This window comes from Rhamphochromis longiceps, linkage group LG22 (genome assembly GCF_057381845.1).
Source record: "Rhamphochromis longiceps isolate RC_006_pf linkage group LG22, R_longiceps_female_GT1.1, whole genome shotgun sequence".
Lineage (NCBI taxonomy): Eukaryota > Metazoa > Chordata > Actinopteri > Cichliformes > Cichlidae > Rhamphochromis > Rhamphochromis longiceps.
Genome location: NC_140577.1, coordinates 37,044,608 through 37,069,355, shown reverse-complemented (window position 1 = coordinate 37,069,355; position 24,748 = coordinate 37,044,608). Strand labels below are relative to the sequence as shown.

Sequence of the window (24,748 nt, the reverse complement as noted above, 5' to 3'; positions counted from 1 at the left end):
TGTGTTTTTAAATCTGTCCTGGAGCACTGCCTCTGTCCCCATATAATGTTGTGCAGCCCGCTTGAGGGTCATCCTTTTTGTAAAACATGCTGCTGGTTCACATAGAGATCCACAGCGCTGTGTAAACTTACAAGTTTACAACTGCCAAAGCAAATAAAATCTTTTTAAAAAGACAGACCTTTCTCCTGAGATTCCTTCCAAAAATTTCTGAACACAAGACTAGCATGTGCTAGCAGAATAAGTATACAGATCTGCTTGAGGGAAGGAAAATAGTTCTACACAGAAGTAACACCCATGTTAGAAGAAACCCAAGGCTTGTTGGTGTTCAAACAGCTCTGCAAAACCTCCAACTTCACAAAAATAACATTTATGAGAAATCTCAATCAAGGCAGAGTGCTACATTGGGCAGATGCAGCAGGTCACCATCTGTTTAATTTAAGGGAAGCAAAGATTGGCTGACTATTCAACTGTTGGATACTAGCAGAGATGTGGCAAAAAAGCACTCCTGCACTCTTGTTAACAAATTCTTTTAAAAACAAAAGTTTATATATGGTAAAGAGAAATGTGGGCAAATATGCAAAATTTGACACTTAGATCTCCCAAAAAGCCCAGGCTTAGTTGACTTTGTGTGAATCTCACTTGGAAGCATACATTGTTTGTTTATAAGAGATAAAATTTTCAGATATTTCATGGCTATACGCTGGATACACAGATGGAGTCAAGATACAGTATATCTGAAAAACAAAGAATCTAGAGTTGAGAGTCTAGATTACGGTACGAGTATGGTAAGATGGGAGAGGCATGAAAGAGCCTTATTCAGGTGAGGCAGACAATCTGGTGGCAACTGGGTGCTGGAGCTGGTCCTTAAAATGGCTGCTGAAGAGGCTGATGAGCAACAGGTGAGCTAGCTGAAAAGCAGGAACTCAAGACTTCACCCATCGGTAGCTCCACAACCTGTCCGACCTAACACTCCCAAAAATGTTCTTAAGTACAGTAACAAAGTATTTGTACTTCCCACCTCTGGCAGTTGCTGAACTCAAGGACAGAATGAAGCTCATTATCTTTTTGAAATTAGACGTTTATTTTAGCAGCACTGGGTTAGGGTTAGGATACGGGATTGGTTAATGTACAATTCACAAAGTTCACGGCACATCCATGTACAATAGTGGAAAATGTTCCACTCTATGAAATTATGCTATAATATATTTTATAAATATTTTTATGGAAAGCTGAGCCTAACTGCACCCTACAGTGTGCCTCTTTACCCTGAAACCACTGCTTGCTTCAGTGTGGTTGATGTTGCTCTTATTTTGGCAGCGCTTCAAAAACAGAAGTGAAAGATTCCCGTTGAGTCTCGTGAGAAGATACAAATCTGTAAACTCAAATATGTAGCACTGCCTGCTATGGTGACCATTGTGAATAAGGGAGTAGCTGAAATCAGTTTCAAGACCGATTACATACGTCCATACAAATGCCATATCCGAGCATGTGGCATAAAAAAGACCCACAGTTTACAGACTTATTTTATCCTCCACAGACAATGCAGTTTTGTGTCCACATTCTTTCTTCAGAATTGAGGATTAGCACAGTTTTCCAGATGGGTTGGTTCAGGTCATGCTGCCAGTTTGTGTCCAACCCAAGTGTGACTGCTCATGTTTCTTGTCACACTCTGCATGTTCCTACATCAGGAAAGTTTGCAGAGTGAATTCACTCTTATTGCTCCTAAAGACCATACTCACTTGCAGAAGCAGGCACAGCAGCTGGTGGACACCACAGGCAAGTTGTTATGATTATTTCCTGGTCTGCTTGGAGTGCACTTGGAAGATGCATGTACAGCTTTTTCCCCTTGCAGCATAATCATTGTAGAGTGGTCAAATTGGAGGGTACATATGCGTATGTCTTTACAAAGCCTTACATTCATCCTGTGATGGCACAAATTTATGTTACCCAGACCCAAAGGCACCCTTGCAAACTTGTAAATGCAGAAAGTATAACAGGTGCTTCAGACCATCCTTAAAGCAAATACAAGCTGATAGCATGCTAACACAGGGAATGCCAAAACCAGGTGCACAAATGAAACACAACTATGTGTTTAAACTGTTGTTAAAAGCCTTTTTGTACTTTACAATTACTTTTTTTCCTCAGCTGTTGAGCAACAGATTGGATCAGACTCAGTGCGCTGTGCGGGGCTGCTCCACTGGATTAATGTTGTCACACAAAGATTCATTAGTGTGCAGCTGATGTACCTGTTAATCCACCCACCTATTCCTAACTTTGTCAATCACTGTCAGCGCCTTCTTGTCAGCTTGTTTGGCACCTCTCAGTCAGAGATATTTCAGATTCTCTCAAGTTCTTCTATGATCCCTCAGCCTAATCACCACGATCATCACCATCACAACATTCCTCCTCCTGCTTGATATCATAGACTAACACTTCTGTGGTGCTGCTTAACAAAACTCTCCTGTTTCTCTTTATTAGCAGCTCCTTTCTCCTGGTGAACAAGCTCCTGCTGAGGCCCTTCAGTCACCATCTCCCTGCTGACTGGCTTGTCATTAGACTTGCTGTAGTGGTCCCACTCTTCACCCAGCACACTCCCAGCATCACTCAGGTCGCCCAAATGCTCCACCGAGTCACACTTTTCCAGGTCGGAGGCGATGGTTTGAAGGCTGATAACCGACATGCAGTCTGAGCCGACCTGCTCTGCCTCCAGTTGCTCCCTCTGGCCCCAGCCACTCTCTCGGTGCCGCTCTACCCACAGTCTGGTTTTCTCACCATCTGCCCAATCGCTCTCAATAGTGTCGACTCCCACACAGCTACTGTCATGAATTCCAGCGGCAGTTCTGACCTCAGCTTCAGCACCTACAGGGGAGCTCCGACCCCCACAGATGGCAGGATGCCCCCTGCTAGCTCTGGCCCGCCCCCTCTGTGCATGGATCTGCTCACTGATCTGCTCCAGGTTCCGCAGGGCCACGGAGTAACGCATTTTTACTTTTGCCACTTGCTCCTCTAGCTGTACGACTTTAGCCTTATGCTCCTGCAAAAAAGGTTACAGCAAGTTAGGAAGGCTCACGCTGACACATTTAAACATCTCTACACTCCAATTAATTACACCTTGGTTAAAACAATGAATATTACATACACTCAACAAAAATATAAACGCAACACCTTTGTTACTGCTCCCATTCCCCATGGGATGGACGTAGAGACCTAAAATTCATTCCAGATACACAATATAACCATCCCTCCCAAACAGTGGTCACAAATCAGTCCAAATGTGTGGTAGTGGGCACATCTGCTATATTGAGATAATCCATCCCACCTCACAGGTGTGCCACATCAGGATGCTGATCTGACATCATGAGTAGTGCACAGGTGTACCTCAGACTGCCCACAACAAAAGGCCACCCTGGAATGTGCAGTTTTTTTGCGCTATTGGGGGTCTGGGGACCCAGAACCGGTCAGTATCTGGTGTGACCACCATTTGCCTCATGCAGTGCAACACATCGTCGCATGGAGTCTATCAGATTGTCAATTGTGGCCTGTGGAATGTTGGTCCACTCCACTTCAATGGCTGTGCGAGGTTGTTGGATATTCGTGGGAACTGGTACACGCTGTCGTATACGCCGGTCAAGCACATCCCGAACATGCTCAATGGGTGACATGTCCGGTGAGTATGCTGGCCATGCAAGAACTGGGACATTCTCAGCTGCCATCTGCCCTGAACAATGTGAACCATGATTCATCCGTGAAGCGCACACCTCTCCAACGTGCCAGACGCCATCGAATGTGAGCATTTGCCCACACAAGTCTGTTACGGCGACGAGCTGGAGTCAGGTCAAGACCCCGATGAGGACGACGGGCATGCAGTTGAGCGTTCCTGAGACGGTTTCTGACAGTTTGTGCAGAAATTGTTTGGTTGTGCAAACCAATTGTTCCAGCAGCTGTCTGGGTGGCTGGTCTCAGACGATCTTGGAGGTGAACCTGCTGGATGTGGAGGTCCTGGGCTGGTGTGGTTACACGAGGTCTGCGGTTGTGAGGCCGGTTGGATGTGCTGCCATATTCTCTGAAACGCCTGTGGAGACGGCTTATGGTTGAGAAATGAGCATTCAATGCACGGGCGACAGATCTGGTTGACATTCCTGCTGTCAGCATGCCAATTGCACGCTCCCTCATTGCTTGTGGCATCTGTGGCATTTTGCTGTGAGACAAAACTGCACATTCCAGGGTGGCCTTTTGTTGTGGGCAGTCTGAGGTACACCTGTGCACTACTCATGATGTCAGATCAGCATCCTGATGTGGCACACCTGTGAGGTGGGATGGATTATCTCAATATAGCAGATGTGCCCACTACCACACATTTGGACTGATTTGTGACCACTGTTTGGGAGGGATGGTTATATTGTGTATCTGGAATGAATTTTAGGTCTCTACGTCCATCCCATGGGGAATGGGAGCAGTAACAAAGGTGTTGCGTTTATATTTTTGTTGAGTGTAAATGCAGCTTCTTATACCATGAATGCAAGCCTTATCATTAGTTAGTAATTTTATTGTCCAGCATAAAGAAATTCACTCTTCACTTTTGTCAGTGATATTTTACACAGTAATTAATTTTGTGAGCGCCTGGGTGCAGTGGACCAAACAGAAAAGACGTCGTTACACGAATTTACTACTTTGAGGGTTTTACACCTAAACAGGTACACAATGTTTGATCTTTTGTATTTGAAGTAGAACTGGCTTAAGATGTGAAAAGTATAGCACACATGGTAAATCAAGTGGTTCTTATACAGCGCTTTTCTACTTTGAGCACTCAAATGCTTTACACAACTTGTACATTCACCCATTTGCACAAGCACTTTTTCCCACGCTAAGTGCTTCCTATCTAATGTTCACACACATTCATACTCCGATGGACGCGTCAGAGAGCAACATGGGGTTAGTATGCCTCACACAGACAACTTTTACAGACAATACATAAATAACTGCAAACTGCATTCTGATACTGTTGTGGGCACTATCTTGATTTTAAAAAGTTCTGATTTTTAACTGCAAGGACTGGGGGTGAGGAACCGCTAACTCTTCTAATGAAATTTGTTTTTCTTCAATTTTCAATATGTACGGCAACCACGTTCAGATAAAGGATTTGCTGCTTCTACAACAGCGAGTATTATCTGTTTGTGTTTAACTGAAAAGGGAAATTTGCAATGCAAAATCATGCAATGCATTCTCAGTGACTGTCACAGAGCTTTTTGGAGTAACTGGAATAACATTTCTTGTCTGCCTTGATAAAGTGTTTTACAGCTGAAAGGCTAATTCATGACTAATGAATAACTCAAAAGATATTTTTAAATTAATGATGGTACATACCTCCAAAATGTGATTGAACTGAGCCTTGAGTTCAAAGTAAGGCTTGGACTTAAGAATGACTTTCTTCAGGGCTTTCTGGAGAGTCTGGACTCGAGCTTCAGCATCCTGGCACAGTTGGGTGACTCGCTGGTGCTCTCGCTCACTGCGAAGGCGCTCCTCCTCTGCCTCATTCACCTGACAGGACAAAAACCATGACTAAGAGTAGGAACGCTGGATGGACACTTAGATCACACTTTAACTTCTGCCCAGATCCCAGGTTGGCACTGATATAAGCAGACATGCTTCATTTTCAGTTGTCACAGTTATTAAAGATTTGACTAATAACATTAAAATGGTTTGTATTTAAATATTCAGCCACCATTAAATTAAAACTTTAGTCAGAAAAAGTTGGGATGTAAATAATCTGGAAGCCTTTATTTAATCGGAAATGAGACAAAACACAGATATATTTGTAACCATTACTATTAATGATTGTGTATTTGTTTGTTATAAAGAAGAACAGACAAACAACCACCTGAACTTTTTCATATAAGTGGAAATAGTGATGCAGCCACAGTCTCAGCTCCATGAACTGTTGTAGCTGTTTTGGTCTGTAGTAATGTAGTAAGGTTTCTAGTCCCTTGGGAAGGTTCCTGTGTTGGAGATTTATTTTTGGTGACCTTTTGTTCAGAAAGAATTATCTATAGCGCACTGATTTTAATTGTATAAACAGCACAACAACACTACCATCAGCAAGAGGCAGAAGTGTGTACCTTGGCGGTGGCATGGTTAAGCATCTCCTGCCAGGTTGGGTCCATGGTGTTCTTGTCAGCCAAAAGGCCTTGCTCTGCCACATACACCATCTCTCTGGCAGCAGTGTGCATGGACACAGCCCTCTCATATCTCAGAGCTGCCTTCTGGGTCTCCTGTTGGGCCTAAAGGAATAGATAGCAGCTATTAAAACACAGGAAAGAGATGCATGTTCGAACATACATGCATAGAGATAGTCTTTTCAGCATTAGAGCTATGATTTGATTTTTTCCATACTATTAACTCAGAGACTCTGGTTACATAAATTGATAATTGATATAATTTCATTAATGTAGACAGATACCACAACAGTTTAAATAGCTTTACTCCGTAGGGTTAAAAAAATATTCTCAAATAACTTATTTTTACTATTATGTACTCTCTGCCTACCTTGCTGCACATATTTTGGCAACATCCATAATGATCCTTTTTTTTATTTCTGTTTTTGAAAACTAAAAAGTAAAAGTTAAAAAAAGTAACAATTGAAAACTCAAAAGTACTGTGCAGGGTCCACAGTGTGCAGTAAAATGCAACTCTGCGCTCAGTGACCCCGCTCTGTAACTCTGTGTTGTGGTTTCCACTCTGCAACTTGATGTGGAGCGCTGGACATAAACCTAACTTCCATCCATAGATTCCCAATAGACGCGCAGAGCCCCACAGCTGAATCCACAAATTAACGCTGAAAAAGACACAGTCAGCATCGCATCCTTCCCTATTTGTAGCTACCACTGTAAACAAAGTTTCTTCTGTTTTAGTGGACTTTGGGGTGAAAAGAGAAATCTTTACTTTAAAACATGTCACAGAACCATTGAGAGCTCAATCTGACGATTAACTTCAAATAACAGATTTCTGGTTGAAATGAAACGTCCAAATATTCCTCAGGCCTAAGATCTAATTTTTATCATGTGGGAAAGCTGATTATTTTCTTAGTGTGAGATTTGGTCCCTCGCTATAACGCGGTTCACCTTTCGCGGCCTCGCTCTTTCGTGGATTCTTCATGTGCAATTTTTCTCTCTCTCTCTCCTTTTTTTTTTTTTTTTTTTTTTTTTTAATACAGCGCATTGTGTTCTGCATCCTGATTGGCTGTAGACCATTGTCAATAAATCTCATGCCGTGTCTCCTGTACAGTACAGGATGCGTTCAGCTTGTCAAATTGACATAAATCTTCCATCGCTAGCTGTGTGACTCTGAAGTGCTGCACTGTATGTTTGTAAGTTTTCTCCCCAACAAACACAACAATGTCGACGAGACGTCGTCACCTGCGGGTGCCTTTGGTCTCATTCTGTAATACTGAACTTATTCTTCTACGAAGGTTTGAACTTTGAAAGAGTTTAAACAAAAGAATGAAAAGTGTGAAAATAAATGTATAAAGTGTGTATTGAGGGGTTTTACACCCTTAAAACATCTATAATAATTGTAAAAAATAAAGTTGGCTACCTCGCGGGTTATTTTTAGAATGTAACTCCCACGATAGACGAGGGACCACTGTACACAAAACTGGATTTTTTGATTTCAGCCACTTCCTCCATGTGTCGATGGTAAATCCAATGTAGGGGCCTGGTCTGTGATACTTCCTCACCATCTGTCTTCAGCTGCACAAGGAACTCTGGAGCAGCTCATCTCTGGGGCCATTTTCCTGTTTTATTTATAGATGTTCTGAGTTTAATGCTGAATTGTGTCTCTGACACTCACTAATCCTTGTCCTCCATAGCTCACAGATCTCAGGATGCTGGACTTCAGTGGAGACCTCAGTGAGTCGTTCTTGGTACCCGCCCTCCATCTGTCTCCTCCTGTGTGTATTTTTCCAGCTGGGTATCTGATTACTTTTAAGCAGAGGTGGCAAAAGTACAGACTTCTTTTCTTAAGTACAAGTACAGATGCCTGTGTTGAAAAATACTCCAATAAAAGTACTGAAGCAACTTTTTTACTCAAGTAAAACTGAGAAAGAACAGGCTCTGAAATGTACTCAAAGTAAGTAAGTAAAAAGTAGCTTGTTGAAAACTGGTTTTACACAAAGGTACCTGAACCTTGTGCTACATTAATATGACAATAAAATAATATTAGTACACGAGAATACAAATTTTTGAATAGAAATTCTAAAGTCCTGAGTTTTAATCTGCCGTAGGACACATGCGGTGTAGGATCATTTGAAAAAACATTGTGTTGCCTGTAGGGCTGCCACGATAAGTCAACTAGTCACGATTACGTCGACTATCAAAATCGTCGACGACTGATTTAATAGTCGACGCGTCGTTTGAAGCTTTGTAAGATCACAAAAGACGCAGGAATAAGTAGCAGGATTTAAGAGTGTAATAACGGACTGAAACAGAAGATGGCAGCACTGCATGTACAAGGATGCCAGCTGCCGTTAAACCCCGAAGAAGAAGAAGAAGCTCTGTCCCAGAATTCATAGCGCGGCCCAGCGCAGTTTCCAACAATGGCGGCAGCTACTTAGTTTTAATATTACTCTTATTATTCTTTCTGGGTCACAAAATAAACGTTTAACATATTTTCAGGCGAGAATGTAGCTGTGTAAACCTCAAATATCTGCTCAGTTTATCAAGACACCACATACTTTCAAAAGCGCTCCGACGTTTTCGGAGATGTCTGTTACCCACTAGCTCGTTAGCGAGCCGGGGGCTAGGCTCACTAGCGCCGTGAGAACACCGGACTCCCGGCAAATCGTTTTCAAACCCACCGCCGTCTTTCGCTACTCAGGTTAAACATGATATATAAGTCACTTAGATAACTTAAAAATGTTGTTGTTTGGCTTTTTTCAGTATTTTATTTGTTCCTGAGTAAATCGGTTTGTCTGAGATTAAAGTTATAGTTTTTACACAGCTGAGTAAACGTCAAGCAGACAGCTGATTATCAGAAGTGTGAGATGCTGGAGAATTTACTCCGGTGTCCTGTTATAGTTTAGATAGCAAGGAGTTTATTAAACTTCACCGAAACAATCTGCAGATTTCATTAAAATTTAATAAACTATCATCTTGTCTTTATTTTTAGTTAGCACCTGAAACACTTAAAGCTGTAAGCTAATGATAGTTATATAAGAGCAGATGCTGCTGGTGCAATAAGCTGTACCTGTACGTCCAATGGATGATGATCTGATTAGTCGACTAATCGCAAAAATAATTGGTGACTAGTCGACTATCAGAATAATGGTTTGTGGCAGCCCTAGTTGCCTACACTGTAGAGGGTGACTTCACCTCCTGAGCTAAACAGTAAAATTAGCACAGTCAGGGGTTACAGTGGGCAGGTGGGGGAACCCTAACATCTGTGTCGTGTCTCAGCATGGGGACAAAAATCACAACTCAAAATCATTTCTAACATGAGCTTCAGCAGATTTAGTGTACAGGATTGTGGATGTACACAACGATGTAAGCAGATCTTTTACAGCTATCTTCACTGATTTCCATTTCCTACACTGACATTATGCTGTACAATGTCTTTATATTAGACTGGATACAGTTGGTATAACGTCAGAATTCAGTGAGTTAATCCAACCATCATCATCTTAATTGTAAATCAGTCTGCTACACTTGATGTAAAACCAAGACTGACCACTGACACTGTGCACCACTCCAGCTTTACAATAACTTCACTGCAGTGTGACAAGCTAACGTCTTTAACCCATACAGAGTACAGAGTATTTTCATGCAACATTTGATTAACACAAAGTTAGTATAACCTGGTTTGTTTTGAAGTAATGTTCAATATGAGATTATACATGTACGTTTTAAATTTGCAAATCAGATTTCCAGGCTTTACTGAGCTGGCCTGCCTTTAAATCTAACCTCTCTGCGTCCCCTCCTGTCTTTTCTTACATCTTTCTCCATCTCAAAGTTCTCACACTCTTTTCTCTCCTTGGAAATACAGCAGCTATCAACACACTGCGCACAAACAGTTTGTATGTTTGCTGATGTTTGTTGAACTGACCAAAACATTGAGTCTGAAATTACCTGACACTTCAGAGACATCACTCCTTTCAAGCTTCCTCCTCTTCCATAGCACTAGCTACATTCTACTGTAAATGATGAACCAAAAGGAGTAAAAAGTACAGGTATTTGTTTAAAAAAGGGAGTAAAAGTAAAAAGTTTCAGAAAAAAACTGTACTCAGGTACAGAATTCTACTTGAGTACAGTAACAAAGTATTCGTGCTTTGTTTCTTGCAAAGTCACATGCATTGATGACTTGCATCATATTGCTACCGATCTGCTTTGTCTCAGCTCGTGTCTTATGCAGATATTTGTCTGTTACTGACATTCATGCATCTTTTTCATGATGGCCTGTGCAACACACAGGTACCTGCAGCTGTTCTGCTTTATGGGAATGCTGCCCCTTTAGAACTCAACCAGTCAGTTTTAGACATCCAGTCCAAATGACTTTCCCATGTCCTTGCTGTAGATCCTGGTGAGGTGGATCAGTGAGTTCACTCGTGGCATACAGCCTGATGTCATCCATTTACAGGAGGTGGCTGATGGTCACTCAGCTTCAAACAGCTGGCTTAGGGGTTTAAAGTCTATACAGAACAGCAGTGAGGACAGTGCATCAGCTTGTTGTCTTCTAAGGTCTCCCTAAGTTCCTGATGAATGTTATTGTCATGTGTTAGCCTTGTAAGGTGTGCCAAGTCCCTGACAGTGGCTTTTTCAATGATGGAGACAGTCCATGGTCTGTCGCCATCATTTCTCTTCACCTAGCACTGCCATCTGTTGCTGTCACTGTGACAGCTTTTTTTTAACCAAACTTACAGCTGATCATCTGGGTTTGCATACAAAAGAGCAGTACAGTGGTGTGTGCCTCACAGCAAGAAGGTCCTGGTTGGAATCCACCATCTCCCTGTGGCCTTTCTGTGTGGAGTTCGCATGGGTTTTCTCTGTGTACTCCGGCTTCCTCCCACAGGCCAGAGACATGCAATTAGGGTAGTTAGGTTGGTTGATAATTCTTAATTACCCATAGGTGTGAATGTCTGTGTCTCTGTGTTAGCCCTGCAACAGCCTGATAACCTGTCAGGCTGTACCCTGCCTCTTGCTCGTGGCCCCCCATGACCCTGATAAGGATAAGGGAAGAGAGTGGAGTGTAAGATTTAAGCTGTCAGACTGTGTTGAAGAGGTCCACACTTCAGCATGTCTTCTGAGCAACCAAATAAAACAGATGTGCTCGTGTTACTGTTGTTAATTCTGTGTATAAAAATTGATATTTCATTCATCAAATACAGCCAAACACACCATCCACTGATGGCCACATTCCACACCATGAAATTCACATTGAAATAAACTGTTATACTCTCTATTAAGATTTAGAAGGCTCAACCTTCCCATTCCCTGTCACATACATACTAATCAAGAATCACCATTTACAGGACTTCATGTGACTTCATGTGATATATTCTGCCACAGTCATTTGTTCTTGTGTTAAGCTGTAGAAAGCACATTACACTGCATATAGCTGTGGATGGAAGGAAGGTCCTTCTCACACATTGCCTTGTCTCAGATAGCTATGCCTTCAGCCATGACTGGGACTGAAACTGACACAACTTGGGACCTCCATGGCCCTTCACCACACTGACATGCTGCTGGGTACCTCACCTAAGAACGTCAGCTGCTAATTGCCAACATACAATAGCTAAAGATATGACCCCAGTAAAAGGAGGTGAGCTTCTCTAGCAGTCGAAAATGTTTCATACACTGATGCACAATTATCTCTTTGAAGAAATAAAGCACTGCATCGAACTCTAGCTGCCTCCAGGGCACAGCTGCATTTTTCCCAACCTGTTCCTACAGCCTGTTTTTCAACTGGGACCTGGACTGGCAGTGTCCTTCACCATCCTGTGGGTAGGTCGTTGTAGCTCTTCTTGACTGAGCCCAGCCCCATGGCCTAAAGCCTAACCAGCCCAACCACCTCTTGAACTCCAAGCCTCAGCAACCCTGTCCCAGATTGGGTAACCTGTACCCACCTTTTGAATATCTTGCCCAGCTCAGGTGGTAGAGCAGGTAAGCTACTAACCGGAAGGTTGGCGGTTCAATCCCAGGCTCCACCAGTCTGCATGCCAAATATCCTTGGGAGAGATACTAACCCCGTGCTGCTCTCTGATGCATTCATCGGAGTGTGAATGTGCATGAATGTTAGACAGTAAGCACTAAACAGTTTAGAAAAAGTGCTTGTGTGATTGGGTGAATGAATTAGTTGTATAAAGCGCTTTGAGTGCTCAGATAGAGTAGAACAGCGCTATATAAGAAGCAGTCCATTTACCATACTTTGTGCTTAGCAGCTCTAATAAACTGCTAACTGATTGCATATATCTCACTCTGTTGACTTGTGAGCAGTAGAAACACATACCTCTTTGGCAAGTCTGCGAGCTTCATAATAAGGCCTTGCTTTGTCAATGCACGCACCGAGCTGGGAGCCCTGGGCATTGAGCTTCCTGGCAGAATCAGTCAGGATCCTCCTGTAGCTCGACCTGGCGTCCTGAGGGAGCACATGCATAAGATTGCACATTACATTACACACCGTGAGTCTTGACACGACTCACTGTGGCATCTGGAGCTGTGACAGGAAGACAGGAGTCAAGTGTACAAACACTTTGAGTAGGTTAAGCAGGCACCAGAGAAGGGAAAAAGGGGTTTATTGTTATATCCGTGACCTACATTCTAAGTTCTGTGATTGACATTCAACATATCGCTTAAACAAACACCACTTTACTAAAACCTTCACCTCAGTTTAGAAACATAACATAGCTGCTAGCGTACACATAACACCTCACAGATAATGGTCAGAGATGCACTTGCTTTTGAACCATGAGCATTTTAAATGTACTTCTGCTATGCTCATAGATTTTCTTTGGATAGGTTACTGAAATATTTCAGCATCTGCACTCACAGAATTCAGATTAAGACACTGTGGAAGCAAAAAAGAAATATGTGGTCTGAAAGGTTCTGTAGTAGAGCTTTTCCTACCTTAAAATAAGAGAATTTCTAGTTTCTTATGAAAAAACAAGATCCAGCAGTAATCATAGCAGGCTTCATTTTAGCACTTCTCTAAATGTTTCTAATTAGTGTTTAATCAAGCAGTGATCACAGCTTCATAAATGGAACGCAGCTGGAGATTAAAATTATGCCTACGGGACAAAAAACGTACAAAATTACTTGGCAAGGAAAAACAGTTTCAAATGAATGTTACAATTGCTATGGTGTGCAAAGGGTATGTGGAGTTTCAGCCACTCAACCATGCAAGACTTCTGTCCCCCGATCTTTAATCTTTTCTTCACCCTTGCAACAACCATCTAAGTAAATGTGACAAATATGCAAAATATGAGACAAATAGAAGATCCATAAGTGGCCAGTGATATGCTATTCCTGTTGTTGTGGTGTACTGCGATGCCTCAGTAGTCAGCTGATTTATATAGGGGCTTTGACAGGAAGCTGTTCAGCCAGCTGACCACTGTTCTCGAGACGGTCAACCACCTGCTTCAGGCTGGTCAGCACTGTTCTCAGATCTTAAGGCAGTGCTGTTAGAGGGTCAGTCTCATTACTACTGATCTGTGAACAACTTAGGAAACGAGTTTATGTAAGCTGTCACACTGCACATTCAATGATCTGTTTTTACACTGAATCATTGCAAAAGGCCTGCATGGATCTACAGATTGATATTAATTTCTTCGACACTCTGAGAGCAATTTGAGCACTTTGAAAAATCTGCAGTGAATGTGCGCTCGTCATAGAAAGATCAACTACAGGATACCAAGAGGCACAAAGTGTTTGCAGATAAAGACAGAGCACAAAGTCACTTGGCTGCTTAGACCACAGACTGGCTGCACAGCAATCATGAAAAGTTTAGAAACTTATTGAACATAAAATCTTGGGTTGTGAACACTGTTCATAAACCTGCTAATGCAATACTACCCATGTGAACTGAGATAACCCAGTTTGATGCTTTCTTCACAGCAAATAAGACAAGTCTCATTTGGATGAAACACGGTGTGCAAATAATGCTTTTAAAGATGCCAAGAATTTAAAATGAACTGAGGCTACGTCCACACGTACCCGGGTATTTTTGAAAACGCAGATTTTTCTATGCGTTTGCACCTTTCGTCCACACGTAAATGGCGTTTTCGGTCACTGAAAACTGAGATTTTTAAAAACTCCAGCCAGGGTGGATATTTTTGAAAACTCCGTTTTTGCATTTACGTGTGGACGAGAAAAACGGAAAAAAAACGCAGAAAACGCAGCGTCAAAGGTGTGCGCCTTTTTTGACGTCACACTGTGCACCGCGTTATTGTTTCGGTGAAATGAATTTCTACAATACTGTTACTTGTACTCTCTGCAGTGTAAATGCTTACATACACACACAGTTACTGTCCCTCCACACATACGACTCGGTTCTAGTGATGTTCGATTCGTGAACGAATCGTTCAATACTCGAGAATCACTTTACTGACTCGTGAATCACGATTCACAAGCCCAACTGACTCACTGACTCATCCCTGTTGCTGTTAGCAAACTAATTCCATTAGTAGAAATATATCTAGCTTATAATTAAAATTGTGGGGGGGAAAAACAACAGCCAGTTTCGTAACAAAAGCATTTCTGCTCTGAACTGGAAGAAAAACCCCTGAGTAGAAGCTCACATCAAGAAAATAGCTCCTCGGTTCACAGTAGCATCGCGCTGCTAACATGCTAACAGCACATTTGAGCTACTCACCCCCTCCCTTCCTGTGCTGAATCGTAAGCATAAGCGAATCACTCAGGACTCGCTCACCCCCTCCCTCCTGTGCTGAATCAAAGAGCGAACGAATCACTCAGGACTCACTAACCCCCTCCCTCCTGTGCTGAATCGTAAGCATAAGCGAATCACTCAGGACTCACTAACCCCCTCCCTCCTGTGCTGAATCAAAGAGCGAGCGAACGAATCACTCAGGACTCACTCACCCCCTCCCTCCTGTGCTGAATCAAAGAGCGAGCGAACGAATCACTCAGGACTCACTCACCCCCTCCCTCCTGTGCTGAATCAAAGAGCGAGCGAACGAATCACTCAGGACTCACTCACCCCCTCCCTCCTGTGCTGAATCAAAGAGCGAACGAATCACTCAGGACTCACTAACCCCCTCCCTCCTGTGCTGAATCAAAGAGCGAACGAATCACTCAGGACTCACTAACCCCCTCCCTCCTGTGCTGAATCAAAGAGCGAACGAATCACTCAGGACTCACTAACCCCCTCCCTCCTGTGCTGAATCAAAGAGCGAGCGAACGAATCACTCAGGACTCACTAACCCCCTCCCTCCTGTGCTGAATCGTAAGCATAAGCAAATCACTCAGGACTCACTAACCCCCTCCCTCCTGTGCTGAGTCAAAGAGCGAGCGAACGAATCACTCAGGACTCACTAACCCCCTCCCTCCTGTGCTGAATCATAGAGCGAGCGAACGAATCACTCACTCACCCCCTCCCTCCTGGCTCACAGCTTCTTCTTCTTCTTGGTTGGCAACCAATGTTAAGGCGCATTACCGCCCCCTGGCTCACAGCGCAGTGGACATTTAGATGAGAAAATATATATTTGACACACTTAAGGAAAATACTAATAAAATACAAATAAACAAAATAAATGTTTATTAAGCAATTTTGATAAGAAATTGCTTAATTTTAGAAATGTTTTTGCTCTTTGTTCTCTATAAAATAGTTGTTGTTTTTTTGTTTTTTTTATCATTCATCTTAGCAGTGGGATTTACATGAAAAGGGAAACAAATTAAGTTTGAGTGAAAATGTAAAATTTTCGCACTCTCTGGTCAACTGACTCAGTGAATCAAATGACTCAAAACACCCGATTCACTTTGGTGAGTGACTCATTAACACTCGATTCAGTAAAAAGAATCAAATTTACCATCACTACTCGGTTCTGCTTCTATGCCCCAGCTTTGTTTACTTTTTCCCACCGAGGCTTCTAGACTTCTGATTGGCCAACATTTCTACACTGTTAGGAATATATCGCCACCTGCTGCTTTGGCATGTTCCTAGCAGCGTTTTCCTTCATTTCTGCCTTTACATGTGGACGGGATTATTTTTAAAACGGAAACGGAAAATCTCCGTTTTCAAAAATACCCGTGTACGTGTGGACGTAGGCTAAGTAGAATGCAAAAACAGCAGTGCACTCTCACTGATGGCGTCCAACCCGACTTGCTGTGACAGAGTCTGCAAAAAAAAAAGAAAGCCTGAGAGAAAAGTCTTTACAACCCTAACACACACCGTCACGCAAACGCACACACTAGGGCTGGGTATCGTAACTGACTTCTAGAATCGATTCGATTCGATCCACAATTCGATCGACTCCATTTGAATCAGGGAAACTTTGCCTCAGACAGTCAGAAATATTATAATTCTGATCACTTATCAGTTCATATCCATATTTTTATATCTATAAAAAGAAAGCTGACACTTGTGAGACTTTATCAAAGGTGTGAGCATCACAGCAGAGGCCTTTGTGTCAAAGTAACTGAGGATAAAACACAGAAAAACATGAAGGTGATTTTCGTGTCCTGTCTTCTTATAGCAGATAACCTTAATAATACTCTGCAGTAGAACAAAAACAGAAGAAAACCATGAATCAACATTTGAACATTACCTGATGCTGCTGAAGTGACGCAGAGCAAAGTTACAGAGGTTTTATTAGAGACACAGCTGCACAGATGCAATTTTGCATCATTTTAAAAACAGAACAGCAGAAATGAGGCTTTCTTGTCGGAAGTTAAATTTAAAAAGAAAAAAAACAGCAGCCGACAGCGCTGTGCATAACAGTAGACTTGTGCATAATAAGCACGCGAATAATGCAGAAAACAGAGATTTGAGATGGGAAACTGCTCTTGAAGTACACAGGGAGAGAGAGAGCTGTGCATGAAGTGTGATTTTATCATGCTGGAAGCAAAACAGCAAAAGTCAGAGGGAATTCATGACGATGTTTATGTGAAACGAGACGTGAAGCGTAGTTTGGATCTTCTTTTGCTGCTGGTTCAGTCAACTTTGTTTGGAGAGACAAAACTGCAGCTTCAGAATCTGTGAGCTGTCGGCTTTCAGCCCCGATGGCGTGTCCATGTACGTGCCGTCGTGAGAAAGCCGACAGCTCACTGATTCTGATGCGTTAGCCTGTCCGCGCTTTGTGTTTACGTCTTTGTGCAGAATCTGTGTACTGCTCTCATTTACTGTTTTAACTGTTTGCTAGTTTAACCCGAGATTCTGGTATTTCTGGCAAAATGAATTTATATTTAAAAATCAATTCAGGGTTTTAATGAATTGATATCACATTATTCAAGCTAGAATCGGAAAATCGATAATCAAAACCCACCCCTAGCACACACACTGAATTATGAAATGACGTTTTTCTAGTTCTAGTTTGGCTGACCTAGGCTACTTGTAACTTCTTTTCATATCCAGAAAGAAAGAAAGAAAGAAAGAAAGAGGTGTCCAGAAGAGAAAAAGAGGGCAAAGAGGGATGTAATGCTGACAGTCGTGGGGTCACAGCCGTGTTTTGGAACCATTCACCGGTGAGCTGGCACAGTGTAGGGGCTTGCTGCTACGATGCTTGTTAGCTTTCGGTCGCTCGTCGCCCTCCTTCCCTCCTGTGGTTAGCTTACTGGGGGGAACAGCGCTGGCGTGGACTGAAGTCTTTTTTACGTTCTGACCCAAATGATGTTTTTTAGAATGAGTTGAAGAGGACTTTCACTGACTCCATGTCTGAGCAAACTTCCACAAGGAAATTATTAAATCTCCGCCAAGGTAACGCAGCACAATTTGTGGTCGAGTTCCGGACTGTGGCAGCCAAACCAGGTTGGCCCAAATAAATGTCTCAGCTGTTTTATTTCAAGCTTTGAATGACCGGATGATTGATCAGTTAATGTCCGGTGACAAACCGTGGTGTCCTTCTCTCTCAGAATTTACAATCTTTTAAAAGAGAGTAAGTAAAATGTATTTATATAGCACTTTTTAAGACAGAAATCTGTTACAAAGTGTTTACAGGGGATAAAAAAACATATCAGAGGGAAGCCAAAAAAATTACACGACCCCCAGAGCATCCGCCAAGGCCAGCTTTGAGCCCATGGTAATACACTCAACAAAAATATAAACGCAACACCTTTGTTACTGCTCCCATTCCCCATGGGATGGACGTAGAGACCTAAAATTCATTCCAGATACACAATATAACCATCCCTCCCAAACAGTGGTCACAAATCAGTCCAAATGTGTGGTAGTGGGCACATCTGCTATATTGAGATAATCCATCCCACCTCACAGGTGTGCCACATCAGGATGCTGATCTGACATCATGAGTAGTGCACAGGTGTACCTCAGACTGCCCACAACAAAAGGCCACCCTGGAATGTGCAGTTTTTTGCACTATTGGGGGTCTGGGGACCCAGAACCGGTCAGTATCTGGTGTGACCACCATTTGCCTCATGCAGTGCAACACATCGTCGCATGGAGTCTATCAGATTGTCAATTGTGGCCTGTGGAATGTTGGTCCACTCCACTTCAATGGCTGTGCGAGGTTGTTGGATATTCGTGGGAACTGGTACACGCTGTCGTATACGCCGGTCAAGCACATCCCGAACATGCTCAATGGGTGACATGTCCGGTGAGTATGCTGGCCATGCAAGAACTGGGACATTCTCAGCTGCCATCTGCCCTGAACAATGTGAACCATGATTCATCCGTGAAGCGCACACCTCTCCAACGTGCCAGACGCCATCGAATGTGAGCATTTGCCCACACAAGTCTGTTACGGCGACGAGCTGGAGTCAGGTCAAGACCCCGATGAGGACGACGGGCATGCAGTTGAGCGTCCCTGAGACGGTTTCTGACAGTTTGTGCAGAAATTGTTTGGTTGTGCAAACCAATTGTTCCAGCAGCTGTCTGGGTGGCTGGTCTCAGACGATCTTGGAGGTGAACCTGCTGGATGTGGAGGTCCTGGGCTGGTGTGGTTACACGAGGTCTGCGGTTGTGAGGCCGGTTGGATGTGCTGCCATATTCTCTGAAACGCCTGTGGAGACGGCTTATGGTTGAGAAATGAACATTCAGTGCACGGGCGACAGATCTGGTTGACATTCCTGCTGTCAGCATGCCAATTGCACGCTCCCTCATTGCTTGTGGCATCTGTGGCATTTTGCTGTGAGACAAAACTGCACATTCCAGGGTGGCCTTTTGTTGTGGGCAGTCTGAGGTACACCTGTGCACTACTCATGATGTCAGATCAGCATCCTGATGTGGCACACCTGTGAGGTGGGATGGATTATCTCAATATAGCAGATGTGCCCACTACCACACATTTGGACTGATTTGTGACCACTGTTTGGGAGGGATGGTTATATTGTGTATCTGGAATGAATTTTAGGTCTCTACGTCCATCCCATGGGGAATGGGAGCAGTAACAAAGGTGTTGCGTTTATATTTTTGTTGAGTGTATATTCTCCTTCGCTCAGCTCCTAATTCCTTGCCCTCTCCTTCAGAGCCCCAGCCTGAACACATTCAGATCAGGCATTGTAGGCTTGAGAGGCTAACCAGTGTGCAAGTATCTTTAGTATGGTCACTCGGGACACTTTCTCACTTCCTGTCCTGCGCAGCCAAAAGAGCCTGCCCACCTGTAGTTTTGGGCGTACATGTTGGATTTGGAGGAGACAATCCGAAAAGGCCTGCAAATTGACCATTGATCTTGGCTCAGGTCCCCTGGCCACCGCTATGTCCCCACAGCTGTTTGTTCTGCTGTGATTTACTTGGCTCAGACCGCCCACCTCGCCTGCCTGTACATCTAAGCTGTTTTTCTTCAAGCTTTGAATTCCACCTCGGGGTGAGCAGAACCATAAGTCTCCTCAGACGCCGTTTCTGGAGGGGCATGTTGGAGAAGGACATCAGGCAGTCTGTTGCAACATGTGCCACCTAAGCCTGAAGCAAACGTAGCACTCGACGAGCGTCAGCCAAAAATCTCAATAAAGGGATGGACAAGGCCAGTAATATCCTGGGGATGGAGTTGGACTCTAAGACGGTGATGGCGTGCTGGGTAGTCACAGGAGCACATCAGCATCAGTGAGACATAACCTTTAAAGACGGAGGAAATCAATTCTTGCTCCAGAGAGTATTAGGCCCCATATTAGACAACATCTGGGTCCTTTCTCATCCACGGTAAAATTAATTTTAAAATGATCAAATTAATTTTTGATCATTTTCTGTTTTTTGATGCTTATATCAAGTCTGTGACCCGCTCCTGTTTTTTTCATTTAAGAAATATTGTTAAACTCAGGACTATTGTCTCCAGAGGTGAAATGGAGATGCTTGTTCGTGCCTCCATCGCCTCCTGATTAGATTATTGTAATGTTTTCTTCTCCTGTCTGTCAAAGTTTTCTTTAAATCACCTTCAAGTGGTCCAAAATGCTGCACCAAGGCTTTTAACCCACAGTCATAAATTCTCTCGTATCAGTCCATTGTTAAAGTTCTTGCACTGGCTTCCGGCTGAGTGCAGCGGAAGCCATATACATTTAATTTGTATAATATACTAGGTTATTTCTAATTGTGCTATTTGTATACATTACATTTATTTTGTTTGTTTTTTTCACTTTTTAATACATGTTATTGTTTAATTCAGTTACTTTTCTTACTGTTTTGGAGCAACTGTGACCACATCATTTCCGCAGGCATTAATAAAGTGTTCTGATTCTCACTCAGGTAACCAGAAAACTGGCTGCTCGTTACATAGGTCCATACGAGATGGACTCAGTGATCAGCTGTCAGACTCAGGCCACTCCCAATGCTATGCAGTCAACCCACTTTTCGTGTCTCACATATCAAGCCGGTGCAGTCCAGCACATTGCGCTCTCTGTGTTTCCAGTTTTGCACACTTGGATCATCATTGGCTAAGCTCTATTAGGAACCAACTTCCTCTGATGCTGGTCATCCTCACTCACTCTCTGCTTGCCTGCAACTTACCTGTCAGTTGCTGCTGCCCTTACCTTTTGGCCTCCTGGAGTACTATGGATCTCACCTGCCTGGCCTCCTATTCGCTACCACGTACCACCACTCTGGAAAAAGAGCAGACAGGTCGGACATCCTATTCCACTCATTGCATCACTGAGAACCACCCTGCCCTCTTTCCTTGCTTCGTCCTGCAAACCAGTAAGCCAACCTTCTTTAGTCACCTTCACGCTCTGTGAATAACACATCGCTCTCTCTGTTGCAGTAGCTCTCGCTCACTTTGACCTTAGTGATCCCTGTGTTAAATAAAGTTTTTAAAAAAATGAAACGTCAACTTTCAGGTCCAACCAGTACACAGCAGCTGCTCGGCCTTGACTGACAGACAGACAATGCTCAAAGAGCAGTGGAGGAAAACAGAAGACAGTCACAACAGAGGCAGCAGCAGGTGTGTGTTTGTGTGAGGACAGTCAGAATATGCCCCAGTGAAAGCAAAAACAGAGCTGTTTTGGGTTTTTATATTTTCCATTTATCATTAGCCATTTCAAGCAGTATTATAATTGTTACGCTGTTCTGACTTTTTATTTTAGAGCGAGGCATAGTGCACTCTTCATGATGAAGTGTGTACAGTACATGCCCTCTATTTCCTTACACAAATTTGAATACATAAAACTGGATATTTAATTTTAATGTTTTTTTATTTGGCCTACACAGATGTAGAAATAATTACTACATATAATATATAATAATGACTACATAACAAAGGTTGGGGGACCAGCGGTCTGTAACACCGTAGTTCAGACCTGGTTAACACATGCTGAGGTGGGTGGTTGGTGATGGGTTTAGCTGTGGACACGGTCAAAAACCAAACCTCGGGCCAGCACTGGCTTACCGGCCAGTCAAAAGCAGCAGGCAACGTTCTGAGAACAGCAGCAGGCTGCTGCCATTACTATGGGAGCAGCATACCACTGGCCACTTTTGGATCTCAGTACTCCTGAAGATCCAACATCCTGGAGTGGGTGTCCTGGCCAAGGGAACCAAAATGTTCCCCACTTCAAGAAACACAGTAAAGCCAGCCCTCACTATATACGAGGCATTACAGTAACAGAAACTGAGACCAAAGTCCTCTAAAAGCGATCTTCAGTGCCTGTATAAATGGGTGTGAATATGACATGTTGCATAAAGCACTTTGAGTGCTTGAGTAGGTTAGAAAAGCACTATAACCAGTCCATTCACCACATATTGTGTGTGTGCAGGAGACCAGATGGGATGGAAGCAAGGACAAGAGATTAAACAGCTCTCTTATGGTGGATATGGATAGGGTCAGTCTGGAAGAAGTGCATGAAAACAGTGCTGTGGATATGAAGAGAGTGTCAGACAGCATCATGAGTGTGAAGCGGGACATCAAAGGGGTGATGTTGAATGTTTTCAGTGCGTATGCCCAACAGGTTGGATTTCAGTTAGAAGAGAAAGGAATTTGGAAGTGAGATGGATGAATGGGTGGAGTGTGTCTTCAAGACTGAGAGATTTGTGATTGAAGCTGACTTGAGTGGACTGGTAGATGAAGGTAACACAACTGATGAGAAGGTGTTGGATTGGAGAGTGATGCAGAAGGACAGATGGCAGTGGATTTTGCCAAAAGGATGGAAATAATGGCTGCGGTGAACACATGATTCAAGAAGAGGGGGGGAACACGGGATGATCTATAAGGAGGAGGATACTATACGTTGGACTACATCAGGGGTCCCCAATCCCAGTCCACGAGGGCCAGTGTCCCTGCAGGTTTTAGATGTGTCCTTGATCCATCACAGCTGATTTAAATGGATAAATTACCTTCTCAACATGTCTTGGAGTTCTGCAGAAGCCTGGTAATGAACTAATCATGTGATTCAGGTGTGTTGACCCAGGGTGAGATCTAAAACCTGCAGGGACACCGGCCCTCGTGGACTGGGATTGAGGACCCCTGGACTACATCCTATGGAGAAGGTGCAATCTGAAAGAGAAGATTGCTAGATGGAGAATGTACCTAGGAAGCATCAGATGAACGTTGCAGAGATTTCAGGGAAGAGTTAACAGATGACTGGGTAAGTACAGAATGAAGAAAAACAGAGAGAAACAGACGGGGGAACATTAGTGAGTAAAAGCCTAATGAAATGTTTTCCTTGTGCTTCACAGTGTTAATATATGGAAACCTGTTTCCACAGACTGAGTGACTCTTTGAGCATGGATACTGCTGATTTCAAGTAAAATGTATTCTTCATATTTATCATTTATTTCATGACATATTATATCTTTAGTGTTGGGTAATGTTGAAATTACATTCACCTTAAGATCGCTTTTACTTTGCAATGGGGTCTCGGGTTTTGTTACCCTAATGTACGAACAAAACGCAAAACTACGTGGGGGCTGGGGTGTCCGCAGGTTTACTGTGACCTCCTCACATCCAGCTGCAGCTCCAGCTTGTTGATCTCTTCGCTAGCTTGGTTGAGGTGCTCCAGCTCCTCCTGGAAACACACGGGAAAGACGACGTGTTTTAAAAGCAGAATACAACCAGACAGCTAGAAATATTGTTAGACAGGGGATGGGCTTGACCCAGGCGTCGGTCTGTGTCAGGAGCAGATCGTTGCCATGTACGGTCGGCGTTTATCGTAGTTTTGTTTGGCTCGGGAAATATGACGCATTTGCTAATGCGGGGAGGGAAACGGTCCTTTAGCAACATACCTGAATTCTTGGGTCCAATTCCTCCTCGTATTCCTCTCCGTTTTTAATCTGGCTGTTAGACTCTCCATCATTCCCACAGTCTGCTCCCACTTGCTTTCTCATCGTGGTTCTGCCGTCTCCGCCTTTCGCCTCTTCTCCCGGCGTCTCCTCCCGCAGACCGGCCGGGTTGGGGCTTCCTGCACGCTTCAGAGTTTCACGCGAGGTCCCAGGCTCCATGGGCGGCCCAGTCGTTCGGCTGCTGTGATATTTCTTTAACCTCCCGGTACAATAATGTGTCAGTGTTTAGGGCAGTGGAAGGTCGCCTCGCGTGTACTCATACTTTGAGTACGAGTATGTGTACAAACTAGTGATGGGATTTCCAGCTCTTTTTAGAGTACCGGCTCTCTCGGCTCGACTCACTAAAAAGAGCCGGCTCTTTCAGCTCCCAACCGGCTCTTTAGGTTGTTTTGTTGCTTCAATGAATTTATTATTAACAACAATATAAAATTATGCACAAAATTAATTACTAATGTAAAAAAAAGTGGTTTTATTTATATATGTTTATATATAAATATATGCGGTGGCCCCAAGAGACAAAGCACGTACAAACTCCAAAACACATTTCTAGCATTAACTGAACTTCCAAAACAGAGCTACCTAGATCACTTAAATTACACAATTGAAAGCATAAGTGTATTGTTTGTGTATTTATACACATGCACTCATATATATATATATATATATATATATATATATATATTCAAATAATTTTAAAAAAAATGTTCATTTACCTGTTACTACCACACACCAAATCCGGTCGCTGGTACTTGCTGGCTTGCGTAGCCACTAGGTAACAAAAGCTCAACACTGTGCCTAGCATCCTGGAGCACTTCTGTTGTCTTTTGTACGTGTTTTGGAGTTTGTACGTGCTTCGGGGTTTTTACGTGCTTCA

At 43.3% G+C, this 24,748-nt stretch overlaps 1 protein-coding gene across 1 annotated transcript; it reads right to left on the bottom strand.

Annotated features, from left to right (window-relative positions):
- Positions 1–1,057: 1,057 nt before the first annotated feature.
- On the bottom strand, positions 1,058–24,185 carry sh3bp5lb (SH3-binding domain protein 5-like, b). The gene is made up of 6 exons (XM_085397027.1): positions 23,818–24,185; positions 23,538–23,600; positions 12,496–12,624; positions 6,117–6,278; positions 5,365–5,538; positions 1,058–3,034 (listed from the first exon to the last, which is right to left on the bottom strand). The coding sequence occupies exons 1-6, from the start codon at positions 24,031–24,033 to the stop codon at positions 2,420–2,422; spliced, it is 1,359 nt and encodes a 452-aa protein (XP_085253153.1). The 5' UTR covers positions 24,034–24,185; the 3' UTR covers positions 1,058–2,419.
- Between the last annotated feature and the right edge of the window lie 563 nt (positions 24,186–24,748).

Bases quoted from the DNA above. Each gene is read 5' to 3' on its own strand.
- sh3bp5lb (XM_085397027.1), bottom strand. From the start codon at position 24,033: ATGGAGCCTGGGACCTCGCGTGAAACTCTGAAGCGTGCAGGAAGCCCC. The intron at 12,625-23,537 runs GTGAGGAGGTCA...GTGCTCCCTCAG, and splicing joins AGCTGGAGCTGCAGCTGGAT to GACGCCAGGTCGAGCTACAG. The intron at 3,035-5,364 runs GTATGTACCATC...CCTTTTTTGCAG, and splicing joins AGTTCAATCACATTTTGGAG to GAGCATAAGGCTAAAGTCGT.